The sequence below is a fragment of the Aethalodelphis obliquidens genome, unplaced genomic scaffold (genome assembly GCF_003676395.1).
Source record: "Aethalodelphis obliquidens isolate GAN/ISIS:26980383/991018 unplaced genomic scaffold, ASM367639v1 scaffold1, whole genome shotgun sequence".
Taxonomy (NCBI): Eukaryota; Metazoa; Chordata; class Mammalia; order Artiodactyla; family Delphinidae; genus Aethalodelphis; species Aethalodelphis obliquidens.
In genome coordinates this window covers 72,010,968-72,029,794 of record NW_020837945.1, presented here as the reverse complement: position 1 = coordinate 72,029,794, position 18,827 = coordinate 72,010,968, and the positions used below count along the sequence as shown (strand labels likewise).

Sequence of the window (18,827 nt, the reverse complement as noted above, 5' to 3'; positions counted from 1 at the left end):
AAAAAAAAAAAAAAAAAAAAAAAAAGATAAACTGATAAAAGCTAAATAAATGGAAATACTATATTCATGCATTGGAACATTCATTAATATTAACATATCAGTTCTGTACAAATTGATCTAGAGTTTCAACAGAATCCCAACCAAAATTTTATGAAGCTTTTTTGAAGAAATCTACAAGTTGATTTCAAAAGTTATATGAAAATGCAAAGGGTCTAGAATAACCAAAACAACTTTCAAAAAAAAAGGTGAAGGACTCAGACTTCCTGACTTGAAGATGTAGCATCAAGCTACAACTATTATCAAAATAGCACATTATGGAACATACAGATCAGGGGTTGGCAAACATTTTCTGTAAAGGTCCTAACAGTAAAATTATTTAGGCTTTGTGAGTCATATAAGGCTTCTGTTGAATATTTTTCTTTGCCTTTTTTTAAAACAACCTCTAAAAGTGTAAAAATCATTTTTAGCTCAAGGGTGTACAAAATGAGCAGGATTTGGCCTATGGGCCGTAGTTTGAATACAGTACACAAATAGATCCTCACATATAAGGTAATTAATTTTCAACAAATGTGTCAAGGTAATTTGATGAGGAAAGAATAGTCCTTTCACCAAATGATGCTGGATCAACTGGATATCCATATGGAAAATTAACCTCAACCCCTACCTAACAGTATACAAAAAAATTAATTCAAAATGGATCATACTCCATATAACACTTCTAAAAGAAAATTTCCATGATCCTGGAATAGACAAGGATTTCTTGCACAGGACACAAAAACCATGAACCACAAAAGAAAAAGTTTGATAAACTATACTCCATCAAAATTAGAATTCTTGGGGCTTCCCTGGTGGCACAGTGGTTGAGAGTCCGCCTGCCGGTGCAGGGGACACGGGTTCGTGCCCTGGTCCGGGAAGATCCCACATGCCGCGGAGCGGCTGGGCCCATGAGCCATGGCCATTGAGCCTGCGCGTCCGGAGCCTGTGCTCCACAACGGGAAAGGCCTCAACAGTGAGAGGCCCGTGTACCGCAAAAAAAAAAAAAAATTAGAATTCTTAAAACTTGATAATAAAATAACAAACAACCCAGTTTAAAAATGGACAAAAGACTAAGACACTTCACAAGTCAGAAAGAGAAAGACAAATACAATATGATATCACTTATATGTGGAATCTAAAATATGACATAAATGAACCTACCTACAAAACAGAAACAGACTCACAGACATAGAGAACAGATTTGTAGTTGCCAAGGGGAAGGGATGGACTGGGAGTTTGGAGTTAGCAGATGCAAACTATTACATATAGAATAGATAAACAACAAGGTCCTACTGTATAGCACAGGGAACTATATTCAATATCCTCAGATAAACATAATGGAAAAGAACATAAAAAAGAATGTATACGTATGTATAACTGAATCACTTTCCTGTACAGCAGAAATTAACACAACACTGCAGATCAGCTATACTTCAATTAAAAAAAAAAGACTAAAACACTTCACAAAGGAAGATATACTAGTGGACAATAAGCACACAAAAAGATGCTCAATATCATTACTCATCAGGGAAATACAAATTAAAATTACAATGAGATACCACTACACATGCACCAGAAAGTCTAAAATTAAAAAGACTGACCATATCAAGTGCTGGCAAGGACGTGGCTGGCAAGTTCTGTTTCATAATGTATGAAACAGAACTCTCATACGTTACTGATGAGAATGTAAAACAGCATAACCACTTTGGAAAACAGTTTGGCAGTTTCTTAAAAAGTTCAACATTTATCTATCATATATCCAGCAATTCTGTTTATCGATATTTACCCAAAATTAATGAAAACATGTCCACGCCAAGACTTGTACACAACTGCTCATTATAGCTTTATTTACCATAGCCCCAAACTAGGAACAACTCCGATGCCATAGATATGTGAATGAATAAACAAATTTCAGTACTCTGCAACAAAAAGAACAAATTACTACCATACAGAACATCGTTAAATCTCATTGACATAACGCTGAGTGAAAGAAGCCAGATATCAAAAAGTACATACTGTATGATTTCATTTATATAAAATTCCAGAAAATCTATCTAGTAACAGAAGTAGATCAATGATTGTCTGAGTGTGGGTATGGGTGAGGGAGAATAACTGCAAGTAGCACATGAGTATTTTTGGAGATGATGAAAATGTTCTATATTTTGACTGGTTACATGGTTACATGGGTGTATATAGTTGTCAAACTCAATGAAGTTTATAAAAAAAAAACCACTATGGGGGCTTTCCTGGTGGTGCAGTGGTTAAGAATCCACCTGCCAATGCAAAGGACACGGGTTCAACCCCTGGTGGGGGAAGATCCCACATGCCGCGGAGCAACTAAGCCTGTGTGCCACAACTACCAAGCCTGCACTCTACAGCCCGCGAGCCACAACTACTGAGCCCGTGTGCCACAACTACTGAAGCCCACGTGCCTAGGGCCTGTGCTTCGCAACAAGAGAAGCCACTGCAATGAGAAGCCGGCACAACCGCCAACGAAGAGTAGCCCCTGCTCGCCACAACTAAAGAAATTAACCCGCGTGCAGCAACGAAGACCCAATGCAGTCAAAAATAAATTAATTAATTTTAAAAAAACACTATGAAATAGTACTATTATAATTCCTATTTTACCTGTAAGAAGACAAAGCACTAGGATAAAATACCCATGTTACTCTCTTCATAGAAAAATTATCATCTCCAACTTAAAAAGTATGGGGAAACGTTTTCAGGCTTTGTGTATGATATTAGTTTCTGGTTCTCAGATAATCAATAAATTTATATGAACTCATTGCTCTAGGAACACAGCAGAAATTCCAAGAATTAAATATCAAGAGCAGCTATCTCTATAGATACTTTTTGCTTTTATTCTTTAAAGTAGTCTGAGGTAATTTTACATATAGCAGTTTATTTTCCTAATAATTTGCATTCACTGAAAGAATTCTGAATAGTTTCTATGGCATTGTTATATTCTATTTTTGCCCCAAAATATCATTTCTAGTGATGCAAAAGCTAATCACAGAATATAAAAATCAATTAAATCCAAAAGTTGTGTATATACATGTGAGTAAACAAAAATATTTTCCCTCTTTCAAGAAAAGAAAGAGGGAAAGGAAAGCAAAGCACAGAGAGACTAAGTAACTCAGCCAAGAGCTAAGATTCAAACTCCAATAGTTATACTCTAGAGCCCAAATGGTTAGCCACTATTTCATTCTGCCTCTATAAAATATCAAGAGCAGCTATCTATCTATCTATCTATATATATATATATATATTGCTTTAATTCTTCTAAATATATTCTAAAGTAGACTATATCTATTATATCTCTTTTCTTCTGGATACTATATATGTATTTGTGAACATGTAATATCTTATCATCAGAAAAAACACATATATTTAAAAAGACAGAGACTCTTCAGGACCTCCCTCCAAGATGAATTCAACCAATTAACCAAAACATGTCGGATGTATTTGTTAATCTTTCTGAAGTTATTCACCTGTGTTACCTTTCAGTTCACATTCTTCACCTTGTTCTCAAATATAACATGTAAATTTCATCAAAAGACTTACAGAAAATCAGATATACTATAGCTGTAGCATTCCTCTGATCCACCTGTCCAGTAACTCTATAAAAGAAATAAGCTTGTAATAAAGCTTATTCATGCAAGTCCCCAGAAACCAACAGTTTCTATTCTGTGTTCACAAACCATCGTTTTAGTAATCTGGCCTAGAATTTTGCCCAGAATCTACAATAACTAACTTCCAGATCATCCAAAGATGACAAACAGAAGTTCAGCAATGGTTTAAGCAAGTTCTCCTACTGCAATGAGATATAATTCATCAGAGAGGGGAGACTCTAAACTCATTTATATTCATTAAGGCCCTTTTGTGTAATTAATTCCCTTACATTTTCTGCACTTCAGTTTCCTACCACCAATAACCACTTGGCCCTTTCCAGAGTGGGATTAATTCTTCTTGACCAAGAAGACAGAAATAAGAGGGGCTAACAAATTCTACTTTCTATGATATGTTAATATTTCTTCATCTACCCTCTCAAGACTATACCTGCTCTAAACATAACTAAAAAAGCCTTTTTAAAAAATGATTGTCGGCATTTTCTGAAGGTCTCAAATAACTCTGAGATTTCTAGTTTCTGAAGCTATTCTTATGGGTTCTGTCACTCTTCACTGTTGGTTTTATATCCTGCTTTTTATCCTCAGTACTTAGAGTTGGACAGCTACTTTTGTTGTCACGATAGTCTCTTCAGTTACTTCTTTCTTCCTTATTGGAATCAGTTATCTCCCATTCCTCTTGGAAATATGTTCCAATTATGTTAAAGAGAGAAGATATATAATTGGCGTAATTACCCTGATATTGCTTAAAATGTGTCTGGAACTCTGTCAAAAACTCCTTTCAGAAGTGAATTCCCTCCCAAAATCAGTTTTATACTTTATAGTCACACCTCCTCTTTGAAATTGTACTGCCCAGATTGATCACCTATCTCATTATTAATAATAATAGCTGGGCTTCCCTGGTGGCGCAGTGGTTGAGAGTCCGCCTGCCGATGTAGGGGACACGGGTTCATGCCCCGGTCCGTGAAGACCCCACATGCCACGGAGCGGCTGGGCCCGTGAGCCATGGCCTCTGAGCCTGCGCGTCCAGAGCCTGTGCTCCGCAACGGGAGAGGCCACAACAGTGAGAGGCCCGCGTACCGCAAAAAAAAATAATAATAATAATAATAATAATAGCTAACATTTCCTGGGTATGTGCTATGTGACAAGCACTACATTAAGGAGCTTTCCATATATTCTCCGATCTAATCATCACAACCCTAATAAGGAAATACTATCATTGTCCACCTTTATCAGTAAGGTAGCAGTGACTTAAGTAACTTGACTAAGGCCACACAGATACTAAATAATAGAGCTACATTTTGAGCCCAAATTTATCTGAATTAAAAACAAACAAACAGAAAAAACAAGTTCTTTCTACTACACCTTCTAGCCATTCACTTGTAGGCTAACGTTGAAGAGTGAGGAGAGTGAGTTGTTTTAGTTTAAGGTGACTTATAAAATGAAGGCATTTAAAAAATATATGTATCAGAATTTATAAGTCAAATATCTGATAATAATTTCAAAGTGACCACCTTGAGAAGCTTTAAAGTTTGGGAATTTCTTATGGAACAGTTTCCACAACATTTTACCAGTCTTTTAAATATCTTTAATACTGGCAAATATTCATTTTTGAGGATAGTTTCTTTTTTGGAAATAGTTTGGTCTTTGGAACCAAGTCTTGTAAATTAGAAATAGTGATTTTGGGTGGTATAATATCTTAGTACTTGAGAGTGTGGCTTGGAGTATGATAGTTATAAATTTGAATCAGAGCTCTACCACCCTAACCTCTACACAATTATTTAAATTCCCTGAGCCCTAGTCCCTCATCTGAAATACAAGAAAGGTATCATCTATCTTACAACCACTGTGAAGATTAAACGCAATACTGTATATATAGCATCTGGCTATATAAATATATAATAGATATGTGTAGTAAATAATAAATGTTTGTTTTCTCCTTCTCTTCTCCACTGTTATTTTAATCATTATTTCAAACTATGAATCACATTATCTGTCACTTATAACTTTAAGAAGGCAAGTAATTTTTTTTCAGTATATCCATTTTTCAACTATTGATTTTTTGCTTTAAATTACATTGAAACAGTATTTTGATGTAAGTGTAAGTCAATGGGCAACTTACCTGTGGAAACCATCTTTCAAAACTTCTTGCCTCAAAATAATTTCAGAACAAGTGGCCCTTATGCCTATAAGCATGAAAAGATTTTTTTAAACAAAATAAGCACTCAAAGAAAGAATATTTAAATAATCAGAAAATAATAGTTTGAATAGGCTTTAATTGCCTGGAAAATCTAACCAACCTAAAAACAAAACAAAAACTTTTAAAACTTAAGCAATTTGAGCTACATATAAATCTATTTCTAGTATAGCATAGGGGTTAAAAGTCTTGACTTTGGAGTTAGATTGGCTAGTTTCAAACCCCAGTCTGTCTATTAACAGTTGTGTGACTTTGGGCAATATAGTTTCTCTCTCTACTAGTTGTCATGAGAATTTAATATATGTAGAAGCACTTAGAACAGGGTCAACCATATAGCAAGCACTCTATATAAGTGTTCCCTATTTATATTACTTTATTCAGGTGATCCCAGGACACCAAAAACAACAGAATGGCCAAAGAGCCAGGAAACCTCAATTTTAATCCTAGCTAACTGAAACTGAGTATCACATACAAACTGGTAACTTCTATATTCTACCATCCTCACATAGAAAAAACTGAGAGGATGGTACACTATGCCTTGTGGAGACACTGAAAGAGTTTAAGGAAACAACAAAAACTGGAGGCTTTTGAAAGGTTCAAAGGGCTCCTTTATAAACGTACAATAACCAGAAATCTCACTATACTGACTCCATGCAGAATTCAGACATTAAAACTGTTACTCAGTGTCAGTTTCATAAAGTTAAAAATTCAGCTACTAATGACCACCAACTCTGCCCAGGCACTTTGCTATGGAATTTTACTCCATTTTCAAAAGCTGGAAGTGTGTGGGAAGAATATTAAAACAAACGTACAGAAAAACCATACACTACTGTATGTTGCTAAGTCCATTAGATGTATTCCTGAGAAGATCCAAAAAAAAAAAAAAACATGACAGGGAGATGGAAACATTTGGAATATACTAGGGAAGGAAGGAAAAAAGTATGAAAGACAACATTTATTAAATAATACCTATATGACAGATTCTCTACTTGGGGCTTTCACATGTATTTTAACTTTCACAGTCTAGCTAAACAGGCAGGCAATATTATTGCCTTTTGTACACAGGAGGAAACTGACTTATAAACAGTTACTGTTTAGGCCACACATCTAGGTAAGTAACTGATTAGAAGCAAGATCTGCCCAACTTTTAAAGCCTAAGGCATTTCCACTCTCCTAGCTATTTAAAGAAATCCTTAATTGCTTTGGAGAAGCACATATCATCTTTTCCCAAGCAACTTACAGAATATCCCTTGCATAAATCAAGATATTTCTTCAATGTTTAACTTTAATAGAGGTGGGGGTAAGGGTTTATATCTGCCTATAAATTAATTAGAAAAAAAGGTCAGATTAATAGGCTTAAAGTCTATCAGGATATACACTAGAGAATAGTAAATTTCATTCATCTTGGGATAGTAGAAAAGCTAATTTACGAACAGTATTGCAAATACTAGATTATTTATGATTTTTAAGGCAAAGGTACCATTTTCTTTCTTTTTTTTTGTAATATTTATTTATTTAGCTGTGTCGGGTCTTAGTTATGGCACACGGGACCTTCGTTGCGGCATGCAGGAACTCGCCTCGCGTCGCGTGGGTTTCTCTCTAGTTGTGGTGCGCGGGCTCAGTAGTTGCAGCATGGGGGATTAGTTGCCCCGGGGCATGTGGGATCTTAGTTCCCTAACCAGGGATCCAACCCAAGTCCCCTGCATTGGAAGGTGGATTCTTAACCCCCGGACCACCAGGGAAGTCCTCAAAGTACCATTTTCAAAGTGAATTTGTTGCATCTGAATGCACCTTCAAGATTTTTCCTCTTAAATATTACCTTAGTTGGTTATTGCGGCCTGAACTGGCTCTGGCAATTGACCCCTTTTTAATCACAAAATGTCAGTGCTGGAAGTCTTCAGATACAAGTCCAGTTGTTTAAAAATTCTTTTTGGCCTAGTAATCCTTTCTTCAAATAAATTTGGGAACTTAATATGTAAACACAAAAGCAGAACTGCACTGACTGACAGATACTAGTCTCATATCCTCGTTTTAAAGACAGAGAAACTCACCTGATTTGTACTGACTTTCCTTTCCCTATCAAACGTTGTCACTTTATTGTAATTACTACTGCACTGTATACATCTCCCCCTACTGCAATGCAAGCTCCACGAGGGCTGGATCCACAGCGCCTAGCACAGCACTTCTGCCCACGGACTCGGGCCCAAAGAAGTGAATCAACTCGCTTGCCCAGCCCTGAGTCATAAAGAAACCCTAGCCCAATCTAGTCCATTATCAAAAATGTTTGTAAAACGAAACTAGTCTTCCTCCCCTTTCCACGTCCCCCGAGGACAACACACACTATGTATTCTAGATTGGGGTTCGCACACCTCATAGGGCGCTTAGACTTTGCTGGCTCCGTAGTGGTCAGAAGCTTCACGCATTCCAAGAGCATCCCAAGACGCTTCACGTCTGTACTTTACAATTTTTTTTTTTTTTTTTTTTGCGGTTTGCGGGCCTCTCACTGTTGTGGCTTCTGCCGTTGGGGAGCACAGGCTCCGGACGCGCAAGCCCAGCGGCCATGGCTCACGGGCCCAGTCGCTCCGCGGCATGTGGGATCCTCCCAGACCGGGGCACGAACAAAGTCCGACTTTCCAGAGAACCAGGAGCAGCCACAAAGCAATGAAGACGGGGGGCGGGGCGGGGGGAGTAGCAGGAAGCTTGCGGCCTTTGTTTTTAACCTCCTGCAGCTCACCCTACAGCTCTAGGGTCGCGAGAAGTACCTTTGTTAAGCGCGGAAGGGAGAGTACTGGGGAGCCCGGAGTGCTCCCCACCCTCTCGGCCCTAAACCCCGCCCTCACCCCTGAAGCCCCGCCCTTCCCCTTACCAGCGTCGGTGGGTGTGGTGTTGAAGGCTATGGCTGGCGAGCAGGTGAGTCCAGCCACCTCCCAGAGGAGCAGCCAGGCCACCGCCCGGACGGCCACGGCCGGGGTAGCCAGGACGCCGGAGAACGCGCGCCCCAGAAGAGCGCGCGGGGACAAACTGCGGTCGGAGGAACCTGCACACGCCTCACACCGCTCCTAGAGCGTGCTGTCACGGAGTTAGAGACCGGGACGGAAGACTCAATGCGCGCACGCCAGCGGTCCAGCAGTTACCCTGCTCCCCGCATCCCCGGCCCCCGAAAGTTCCGGCGTCAAGGAGGCCGCGGTCCCGCCCCCTCGTCGCCCCGCCCCTCGCACTCCCGGTCGGGGGTGGAGCGAGGAGCGGCGGAAGCGCCGTGACGTGTGCTAGGGCAGTTGCTCTAGGGACCGCTCCGCCGGACCCAAGCATGACTCTGAGCTCCGCGCGGTGTCCTGGGGATAGCCTAGCCCAGCTCCCGGCGTCCACCTCCACTTCCAGGTATTTGCCGATGTGGGCCTCCTGCCGGGGTATTCACCCCACGGTGCGGAGCTGTGGCTGTCGCCTCTTTCTGCTGCGCCAGGCTGCGCCTGGCCTCAAAGTCGAGTGCTCCTAGGTGTCCTACGGTTAGTGGAAACACCCCCTCACGGAGATTTTAGACGTTGACCTGCAGAAGATGCATTTTATGTACTTCTCTATGGGTAAGAAAGTCAGTCTTGCACTAGTGGGGGCGTGGATAGGGAGAGGATCGTCTACCTGATGGCAAAATCCGTACACTTTAGGTGCTGTGGGGATGCTTGGCAAGATTATGCAGGTCACTGATCCTTGAGGAGAAAAGTATTAATGTCTAGGAAGAAGTGCTGGGTAAATGTGTCGTCTGTCTTCATGAATTGAATATGTAAGCAGAGCTGGAGAGTATCCAATGCAGATTGGAACAGAGCGGAGGGCTCTAGGATGGATGTCTTAAAGAGGAAAGATGTCAGAAGATACTACCTAAAACTGAAGATAGCAGTATAAGCATACTGTTAAGAAATATGAAGATAAATTTTGGAAGAAACATTTAAAAGAAACTCGTTACCTATGGAGAGGGGAAGGGGAGAGGACAACAGTTTTTTGTTATAAACCTCATAGAATTATGTTACATTTTAAACAGCATACAAACATTACTCTAATAAAAATAAAAGTTTAGTTTTAAAAAGAAAGAAAAGAGTGTAGTCAAACTACATTATTGAGCATCACTTGCATATATCATTTATTAATACAGCCATTTGCTTGAGTGTATGGAATTTGTATTGTGCTCAGTAGGATCTTCTAGAAAGTTTACTAACAACAAATTTTAGTGAGGTGAACTGGGAGTAGTATTTGTTTAAAAAAAAAAAAAAAGAAAGGTGGAGTGGGATCATGGCATCAGATCAGAGGCAGAGCACAGTAATTTGATAACAGTTTTTTATATATTGGGTTGGCCAAAAAGTTCCCTTGGTTTCTAAGTAAAAATAAAAGACACATTTTTCAAAAAAATATTTTTTTATTTCGGCTGCACCAGGTCTTCATTGAGGCACGTAGGCGCTCTTAGTTGCTGCATGCGGACTCCTAGTTACGGCATGCATGCAGGATCTAGTTCCCCAACCGGGGAACAAACCCAGGCCTCCTGCATCAGGAGTGCAGAGTCTTACCCACTGGACCACAAGGGAAATCCCACATTTTTCATTTTTCATTTCTACCAAGAACTTTATTGAACAACGTATTCACCATTTTGTTCCACCACTTTCTGCCATTTTTCAGGCAACTCAATAATTCCATCTTCCCAAAACTTTTTATCCTTTTGAGCAAAGAACTGTTCTAGGTGCCTTTTACAGTCTTCCAGAGAATTGAAATTTTTTCCATTAAGAGACTTTTGTAAAGACCGAAATAAATGGAAATCCGAAGGTGCAATGTCTAGTGAATATATTGGATGAATCAGAACTTCCCAGCCAAGCTGTAACAGTTTTTGCCTGGTCATCAAAGAAACATGCAGTCTTGCGTTATCCTGATGGAAGATTATGCATTTTCTGTTGACTAATTCCGGATACTTTTTGTCGAGTGCTGCTTTGAGTTGGTCTAATTGGGAGCAGTACTTGTTGGAATTAATCGTTTGGTTTTGCAGAAGGAGCTCATAATAGAGGATTCCCTTCCAATCCCACCATATACACAACATCACCTTCTTTGGATGAAGATCAGCCTTTGGTGTGGTTGGTGGTGGTTCATTTCGCTTGCCCCACCATCTCTTCTGTTCCACATTATTGTACAGTATCCACTTTTCATCGCCCGTCACAATTTGTTTTAAAAACGGAACGTTTTCATTACGTTTAAGTAGAGAATCGCATTCGGAAATACGGTCAAGAAGGTTTTTTTCTCTTAACTTACGTGGAACCCAAACATCAAAGCGATGAACATAACCAAGCTGGTGCAAATGATTTTCAATGCTTGATTTGGATATTTTGAGTATGTTGGCTATGTCCCACATGGTATAATGTTGATTGTTCTCAATTAATGTCTCGATTTGATGGCTATCAATTTCAACTTGTGTACCCAACCGTGGAGCATCATCCAGCGAGGAATCTCCAGCACGAAACTTGGCAAACCACTTTTGACACGTTCAATCAGTCATAGCACCTTCTCCAGACAATGCACAAATCTTTTTTTGCGTTTCAGTTGTGTTTTTACCTTTCTTGAAATAATAAAGCGTAATATGCCGAAAATGTTGTTTTTTCCCCCTATTTTCTATATTAAAACAGCTACACAAAAATTCACCAATTTTAATGTACACTGATATGACAGCTGTCACAATACAGTCTAACAAAACTGTTTCAAATGAAGTTAAAGACAACTAAGCGCTACTAGAGCCAGCTTATGGAACGAATGAACTTTTTAGCCAACACAGTATGATCCATTTCCTAAGAGTAAAAATTCTCACATCCAATAGGAAGGGGTGAATAATATAGATTATGGTATATGCATAGGACAAAACATTTGCAGTCATAAAAATTTGCATTTTAGAAAGACATTTAATGGCAAAATTACATAGGTTGTTAAATTTAAAAGGCAGGACTTAAAAAAGAATGAAATAATGCCATTTGCACCTACATGATGAACCTAGAGAATATCATACTATGTGAAGTAAGTCAGAAAGAGAAAGACAAATACCATATCATATCACTTATATGTGGAATCTAAAATATTATACAAATGAACTTATCTACAAAACAGAAACAGACTCACAGACATAGAGAATGGACTTGTGGTTGCCACGGGGGAGGGGGCATAGGAGAGGGATGGATTGGGAGTTTGGGATCAGCAGATGTAAACTATCATATATAGAATGGATAAACAAGGTCCTACTGTATAGCACAGGGAACTATATTCAGTATCCTGTGATAAACCATAATGGAAAAGCATATGAAAAAGAATATATGTATTTATATTTATTACTGAATCACTTTGCTGTGTAGCAGAAATTAACACAACATTGTAAGTCAACTATATGTCCGTAAAATAAAATTTTGTAAAAATTTAAAAGGTAGGAAATAGTATGTATGATATAAAAACATACTATAGCTAAAAAACAAACCAAAAAAAAAAAAGAAACCAAACACAAACAAACAAAAAACTATGCCTAGAAAGACTGGAAGGAATCAGGGATGATTATTTTGTATGTCTCTTCCTCCCCCTTCCCCACTCCCATCCCAGTTTTCTACAATGAACATGTATTAAGTAACCATGTTCCTAGTGATTCTCTAACAGAACTGAATTTATGAAGATATCATCCTTATGCTGCTTTACCTCCAGGTTCTTTGACATTTGCAAATCTTTCTGAGAATATCATAGTCACATCTAAAGCAGTCCCTATAATTAAGTATATTTTGGCATTGAGAGCAGGTAAGGGAAGAGGGAATGGAAAGTATTAACCTTTAAAATGGTTGTTTCACCAAAAAAAAAAAAAAATGGTTGTTTCAAATACTGTATGCTAACATACATATATGGAATCTTAATAAACGGTACTGATGAACCTAGTGGCAGGGCAGGAATAAAGACGCAGACATAGAGAACAGACTTGAGGGCACAGCAGGGGAAGGGGAAGCTGGGATGAAGTGAGAGAGTAGCACTGACCTATGTACACTACCAAATGTAAAATGGATGGCTAGTGGGAAGCTGCTGCATAGCACAGGGAGATCAGCTGACACTGATGACCTAGAGGGGTGGGATAGGGAGGGTGGGAGGGAGACGCAAGAGGGAGGGGATATGGGGATATATGTATACATATAGCTGATTCACTTTGTGGTACAGCAGAAACTAATACATTGTAAAACAATTATACTCCAATAAAGATTAAAAAATAATAAATAAATAAAATGTTTCTTGTAACTGAAAAAAACATCATGTAGTGAGACAAATAAGTTGAAATAAAAGCCATGTAAGCTTTATTGCCTCAAATATGTGGAGGCTGATTATTGCCTTGTTTGATCAGACTTCTAAACTGTGAACACTTCGAGGATGTACAGGGGCTGTGTCTTCTATTAACACATTGAATTAAACAATGGAATACCTACTACAGTCCAGATATTGTGCTGGGGATATTGTGGTGAACAGTGGATATGTTCCCTGCCCTCATGGAGCATATAGAATAGAAGGAAAAGAAAAGTGATAAAGTAAGTAGTTACAAAAAACTCAATGAGTAGAATGATTGGGGAAGTACAAAGGAGAGAGGTCTGGTCTAGTGAACCCCTCAGGACATAATATGTGAGATTAAAAAACTCTTAGTACCTTGACATAGAGGGTGCTTGTACATACTTGTTTAATTGGTAAACAAAAAAGATCCTGTAAGTTGATTCTTGGGCTGACTCAGAGGTTCATATACAGTCTTTGGTTAAGAGTACAGTACACGAAGAGATCCAAACTGAACTGCATTTCTAGGTTCATGTGTGAACAAATCTACACCCCTCAATGAACCAGGGACTCTATAGACTAAAGATAACCTGGGGCCAAACTGAACTTTCCAGGTAGCTCTTGAAATACTGAGCTTGAGCTGACTATGCATCTCCAGAACTGGAGTAGATTCAGATCTGCTGGGGAGGAAAAGTAGAGGAGAATGTGATTTATCCAACACTTAATTTTTTTCCCCTTTAGCAGGAAGTCATTATGCGACTAACACATTTTCATCAGATTTCCTCTGATTTACCGTGAAGTGTATGTGAGAATGATGTGCACTGCCAAGAAATGTGGAATTAGGTTCCAGCCTCCGGCTGTTATCTTAATCTATGAGAATGAAATGAAGGGGAAAAGTCGCCAGCGCATCATGCCTGTCCGAAACTTTTCAAAGTATTCAGGTATCTTATGTTTTATCTTGCCTCCTATCTTAAATATTCGCTGAGTCAGTTTATAAGAACGATTTGAGTCTCATGTAATGGAATGACATGGACTTCAGAGTTAGACCGACCAAGGTTCAAGTCGTGACTGTCAGGGTAGGTATGAAATCTTGGCTAAATTACTTAATCTTGGTGAGCATCAGTTTCCTAATCTGTAAAAGGAAATTGATAATCCCACCCTTTGAGATCTGCAGTGTGGGTTAAATGAGATAGCATTATTCAGTAATATTAATTCCCTTCTCTCCCTCCAAATGTGTTTATTAGTTGTAATCTTGATATTTTCTTGGTACCAGTACTAATATCTAAAGCTGTAAAACTACTTTTCTTCTCAGATGTTTTCTCCAGTTGAAAGTATTTAACATCTCCTCAAAGTGATTTTAAGTTACAGAAATAAAAAATATATCCCTCCTTCCCCCATCACACTCAAAGCTGTATATAAAGAAATAGTTCTGTAAAATAGTTCATTCCCAAAAGCCAGTTAGCTACTTGACTATAATGACAGGTAATGGTTTCAGTAACTTGTGGTACCTGAATAGTCTGTGGTGTTGCGTGTGGTATAATAGTTTTGTTTCTCCCTCCTAGATTGCAGCAGAGCTGCTGAACAATTAAAGAATAATCCACGACACAAGGGTTACCTGGAACAGGTATCCCTGAAGCAACTGGAGAAGTTATTCAGTTTTTTACGAGGTTACTTGTGGGGGCAGAGTTTGGCAGAAACAATGGAACAAATTCAGCGGGAAACAACCATTGATCCTGAGGAAGACCTGAACAAACTAGATGACAAGGAACTTGCCAAAAGGAAGAGCATCATGGATGAACTTTTTGAGAAAAATCAGAAGAAGAAGGATGATCCAAATTTTGTTTATGACATTGAAGTGGAGTTCCCACAGGATGAACAACTACAGTCCTGTGGCTGGGACACAGAGTCAGCTGACGAGTCCTGATAACCAAAAACTAAAAAAAAAAATTATTGGGTAGCAGAAAATCCATGTTTATACAAGACCATAGATTGGTTGTAGAAAAATCTGTAAAGAACACTATGCATATTGGGTCATGTTTGGATTGACCATGTTACTTTTCAAAACCAAGATATGTAGAGCATCTACTATGTAGGTGCATATGGAATATAGGGAAAACAATATAGGAATCTGCCTTTAAGGAGCTTACAGTCTAATTGGAAGATAAGTCAAAAGCTTATGAAAAACTAGTTTAATGGTATTAGGAAGCATTAGATCCAAATGCTTGATAAAGGCTAGAGAGGATCAGAACCTAGATTACGGTAGGGTAGAATAGTCAGGGAGGACTTTGTCCATCAGTGGCAAGATGGTACTTTGCCTGGCCCTTGAAATGATAGTATTTGGATAGAAGCTTATATAGGATTCCAGATTAAACTGGGAGGAAAAAAAGGGGGATGTTGCAGGGGATTGGTAAAGAGAGAGGAATTAGAACGTTTTACTTGAGGAAAAGTAAGCAAATTATAGTTTGATAAGATCAGAGGGTATATGTGGTTGCCAGGGGATTATTCTTTTTTTTTTTTTAATTTTATTTATTTATTTATTTTTGTCTGTGTTGGGTCTTCGTTTCTGTGCGAGGGCTTTCTCTACTTGTGGCAAGCGGGGGCCACTCTTCATCGCGGTGCGCAGGCCTCTTACTGTCGCGGCCTCTCTTGTTGCCGAGCACAGGCTCCAGACGCGCAGGCTCAGTAGTTGTGGCTCACGGGCCTAGTTGCTCCGCGGCATGTGGGATCTTCCCAGACCAGGGCTCGAACCCGTGTCCCCTGAATTAGCAGGCAGATTCTCAACCACTGCGCCACCAGGGAAGCCCCAGGGGATTATTCTTTATGCATTGTTTTTATATCTATTTAACTCTGGAGTAGAAGAGTACCCCTGCAGAATGCCCTGCAGCTTCAAGTGGATGTAATCTGATGGATAGCAGGGGAATTCTGCCCCATCCCCCTGCCCCAGTATCAGGAAATATGTACTAAAGACATTCTGAAACCCTGAACCTCTTCCCATAAATAAGAGGTTTGTTTGTAAAATGGGAAATCTACCCATAATAAATGAACATATGTACAGCCAGTTTAGGCCTATTCATGAGTTTGTATCTCCAAAGAGAAGATCTTTGTTGAACAAGGTTATATATGTACAGATATATCTTTCTTCATATTAGAATATCATTTAATTGGTAGAAATCCTGTTTTCTGCAAGGAAATTAATACCCATTAAATAAAGCTATAAAAGTTACTCATTCTTTCCACCTGTCCATCCCTACTCTCCTTACCATTAAAAGCCTCATTAAAGAGGTCATTCTTGGGCTTCCCTGGTGGTGCAGTGGTTGAGAGTCCGCCTGCCGATGCAGGGGACACAGGTCCGTGCTCCGGTCCAGGAAGATCCCACATGCCGCGGAGCGGCTGGGCCCGTGAGCCATGGCCGCTGAACCTGTGCATCCGGAGCCTGTGCTCCGCAATGGGAGAGGCCACAGCAGTGAGAGGCCCGCGAACCGCAAAAACAAAAAACAAACAAACAAAAAAAACACTGCAATGAGGTATCACCTCACACCAGTCAGAATGGCCGTCATCAAAAAGTCTACAAATAGGGACTTCCCTGGTGGTACAGTGGTTAGGAATCCGCCTGCCAATGCAGGGGATACGGGTTCGAGCCCTGGTCCGGAAGATCCCACATACTGCAGAGCAACTAAGCCTGTACGCCACAACTACTGAGCCTGTGCTCTAGAGCCCACGAGCCACAACTACTGAGCCCATGCGCCACAACTACTGAAGCCCGTGCGCCTACAGCCCGTGCTCCCCAACAAGAGAAGCCACTGCAACGAGAAGCCCCCACACCGCAATGAATAGTAGACCCCGCTCGCCGCAACTAGAGAAAGCCTGCGCGCAGCAACGGAGACCCAACACAGCCAAAATTAAATAAATTAATTAATTTTTTTAAAAAGTCTACAAATAATAAAGGCTGGAGAGGGTGTGGAGCAAAGGGAACCCTCCTACACTGCTGGTGGGAATATAAATTGGTGCAGCCACTATGGAGAACAGTATGGCGATTCCTTAAAAAAACTGAAAACAGAATTACCATATGACCCAGCAATCTCACTACTGGGCATATACCCAGAGAAAAGCATAATTCAAAAAGACACATGCACCCCAATGTTCACTGCAGCACTATTTACAATAGACAGGACATGGAAGCAACCTAAATGTCCATCACAGAGGAATGGATAAAGAAGATGTGGTACATGTATACCATAGAGTATTAACCATAAAAAAGAACGAAATATTGCCATTTGCAGCAACATGGATGGACCTAGAGATTGTCATACTGAGTGAAGTAAGTCAGACAGAGAAAGACAAACATCGTATGATACCACTTATATGTGGAATCCTAAAAAATGGTACAAATGAACTTATCTACAAAACAGAAATAGAGTCACAGATGTAGAAAACAAGCTTATGATGGTTACCAGGGGGGAAAGCAGGGTGGCTGGGGAGGGATAAATTGTGAGGTTGGGATTGACATATACACACTACTATATATAAAATAGATAACTAATAAGGACCTATTGTATAGCACAGGGACCTCTACTCAGTACTCTGTAATGACCTATATGGGACAAGAATCTAAAAAACAGTGGATATATGTATATGTATAACTGATTCACTTTGCTGTACACCTAAAACTAACACATAACTGTAAATCAACTATAATCCAATAAAATTTTATAAAAAAATAAAGGAAAGGGAAGAATAAGAGAGAAGACTGATGATAGTCCAGTTATGATGTCAGGGGCAGGTTCATGATTTCAGTCTTCTTTTTTGTTTGTTTTAATTAATTAATTATTTTTTGGCTGTGTTGGGTCTTCGTTGCTGCACGCGGGCTTTCTCCAGCTGTGGTGAGCTGTGGAGGCTACTCTTCATTGCGGTGTGCGGGCTTCTCATTGCAGTGGCTTCTTTTGTCATGGAGCATGGGCTCTAGGCACGCAGGTTTCAGTAGTTGCAACACATGGGCTCAGTAGTTGTGGCACACAGGCTTAGTTGTTCTGCGGCATGTGGGATCTTCCCGGACCAGGGCTTGAACCCATGTCCCCTGCATTGGTAGGCAGATTCTTAACCACTGCGCCACCAGGGAAGTCCAGTCTTCTTCTTAATGAGCCAGGCAGAGCCATCATATTATAGTGAGACTGAGAAGCCGGGGTAAGAGTGAGTAGTTAAGGTGAAAATGAAGGGCGAGCATGTCGATGAAAAAAATTAATCCATAGCCCATCTAAGAAAGAAATGGAAAATTTTGTTCGAATGAAACTGAGTATTATAACCCGGGAGGCAGTCTCTCAGAGAGCTCTGAGAACTGTTCGAAAGAGGTAAGGCGATTTTGTGCAACCAAGCACACATCTCAGTAGAAGGTTGCTACTAGCCATGGGGAATAGACAGCTTTTCTAAGTATGGGAAGATGCAAGAATCCGGGTTTATAAAAAATTTCTCCTGAAAATATCTATCTGAAGGCCAGTTCTGTCAGTTTTCCTAGAGCACAGAGTGCCTCATCCTGATCTTTCGCCCTGAATTCATTTCAGGGTGTATTGTAGGTCAGTGACTGCAGCAGTTAAGGACTTGATTCTTGAATTCAATGGTGGGCAACGTTTTCTTTCTTTCTTTCTTTCTTTCTTTCTTTCTTTCTTTCTTTCTTT

The 18,827-nt window shown here is 39.7% G+C and overlaps 2 protein-coding genes across 5 annotated transcripts in view; one reads left to right on the top strand and one right to left on the bottom strand.

The window, feature by feature from the left end:
• PIGX (phosphatidylinositol glycan anchor biosynthesis class X) overlaps positions 1-9,168 on the bottom strand; it is a 27,558-nt gene extending 18,390 nt beyond the window's left edge. Inside the window, exons 1-3 of the mRNA XM_027120821.1 lie at positions 8,974-9,168; positions 8,726-8,918; positions 5,785-5,848 (exon numbers count right to left, since the gene is read on the bottom strand). Coding sequence (XP_026976622.1) covers positions 5,785-5,848; positions 8,726-8,918; positions 8,974-9,168 — 452 coding nt within the window. The remainder of the gene's footprint in view (positions 1-5,784; positions 5,849-8,725; positions 8,919-8,973) is intronic.
• CEP19 (centrosomal protein 19) lies at positions 8,908-15,192 on the top strand. 4 transcript variants are annotated; one of them, XM_027108005.1, is made up of 3 exons: positions 8,908-9,237; positions 13,903-14,099; positions 14,721-15,192. In XM_027108005.1, the coding sequence occupies exons 2-3, from the start codon at positions 13,970-13,972 to the stop codon at positions 15,080-15,082; spliced, it is 492 nt and encodes a 163-aa protein (XP_026963806.1). In that variant the 5' UTR covers positions 8,908-9,237; positions 13,903-13,969; the 3' UTR covers positions 15,083-15,192. The 4 variants fall into 4 exon arrangements, with proteins under 4 accessions (XP_026963806.1, XP_026963788.1, XP_026963796.1 ...); XM_027107987.1 differs by having other exon boundaries at positions 13,900-14,099; XM_027107995.1 differs by having other exon boundaries at positions 8,908-9,437; positions 13,900-14,099.
• Positions 15,193-18,827: the final 3,635 nt, after the last annotated feature.

What these genes read in the sequence shown, in the direction of transcription:
- CEP19 (XM_027108005.1), top strand. Translation starts at nt 13,970, where the DNA reads ATGATGTGCACTGCCAAGAAATGTGGAATTAGGTTCCAGCCTCCGGCT. An exon ending in AAACTTTTCAAAGTATTCAG is followed by an intron (nt 14,100 to 14,720) that starts GTATCTTATGTT and finishes TCTCCCTCCTAG; the next exon opens with ATTGCAGCAGAGCTGCTGAA.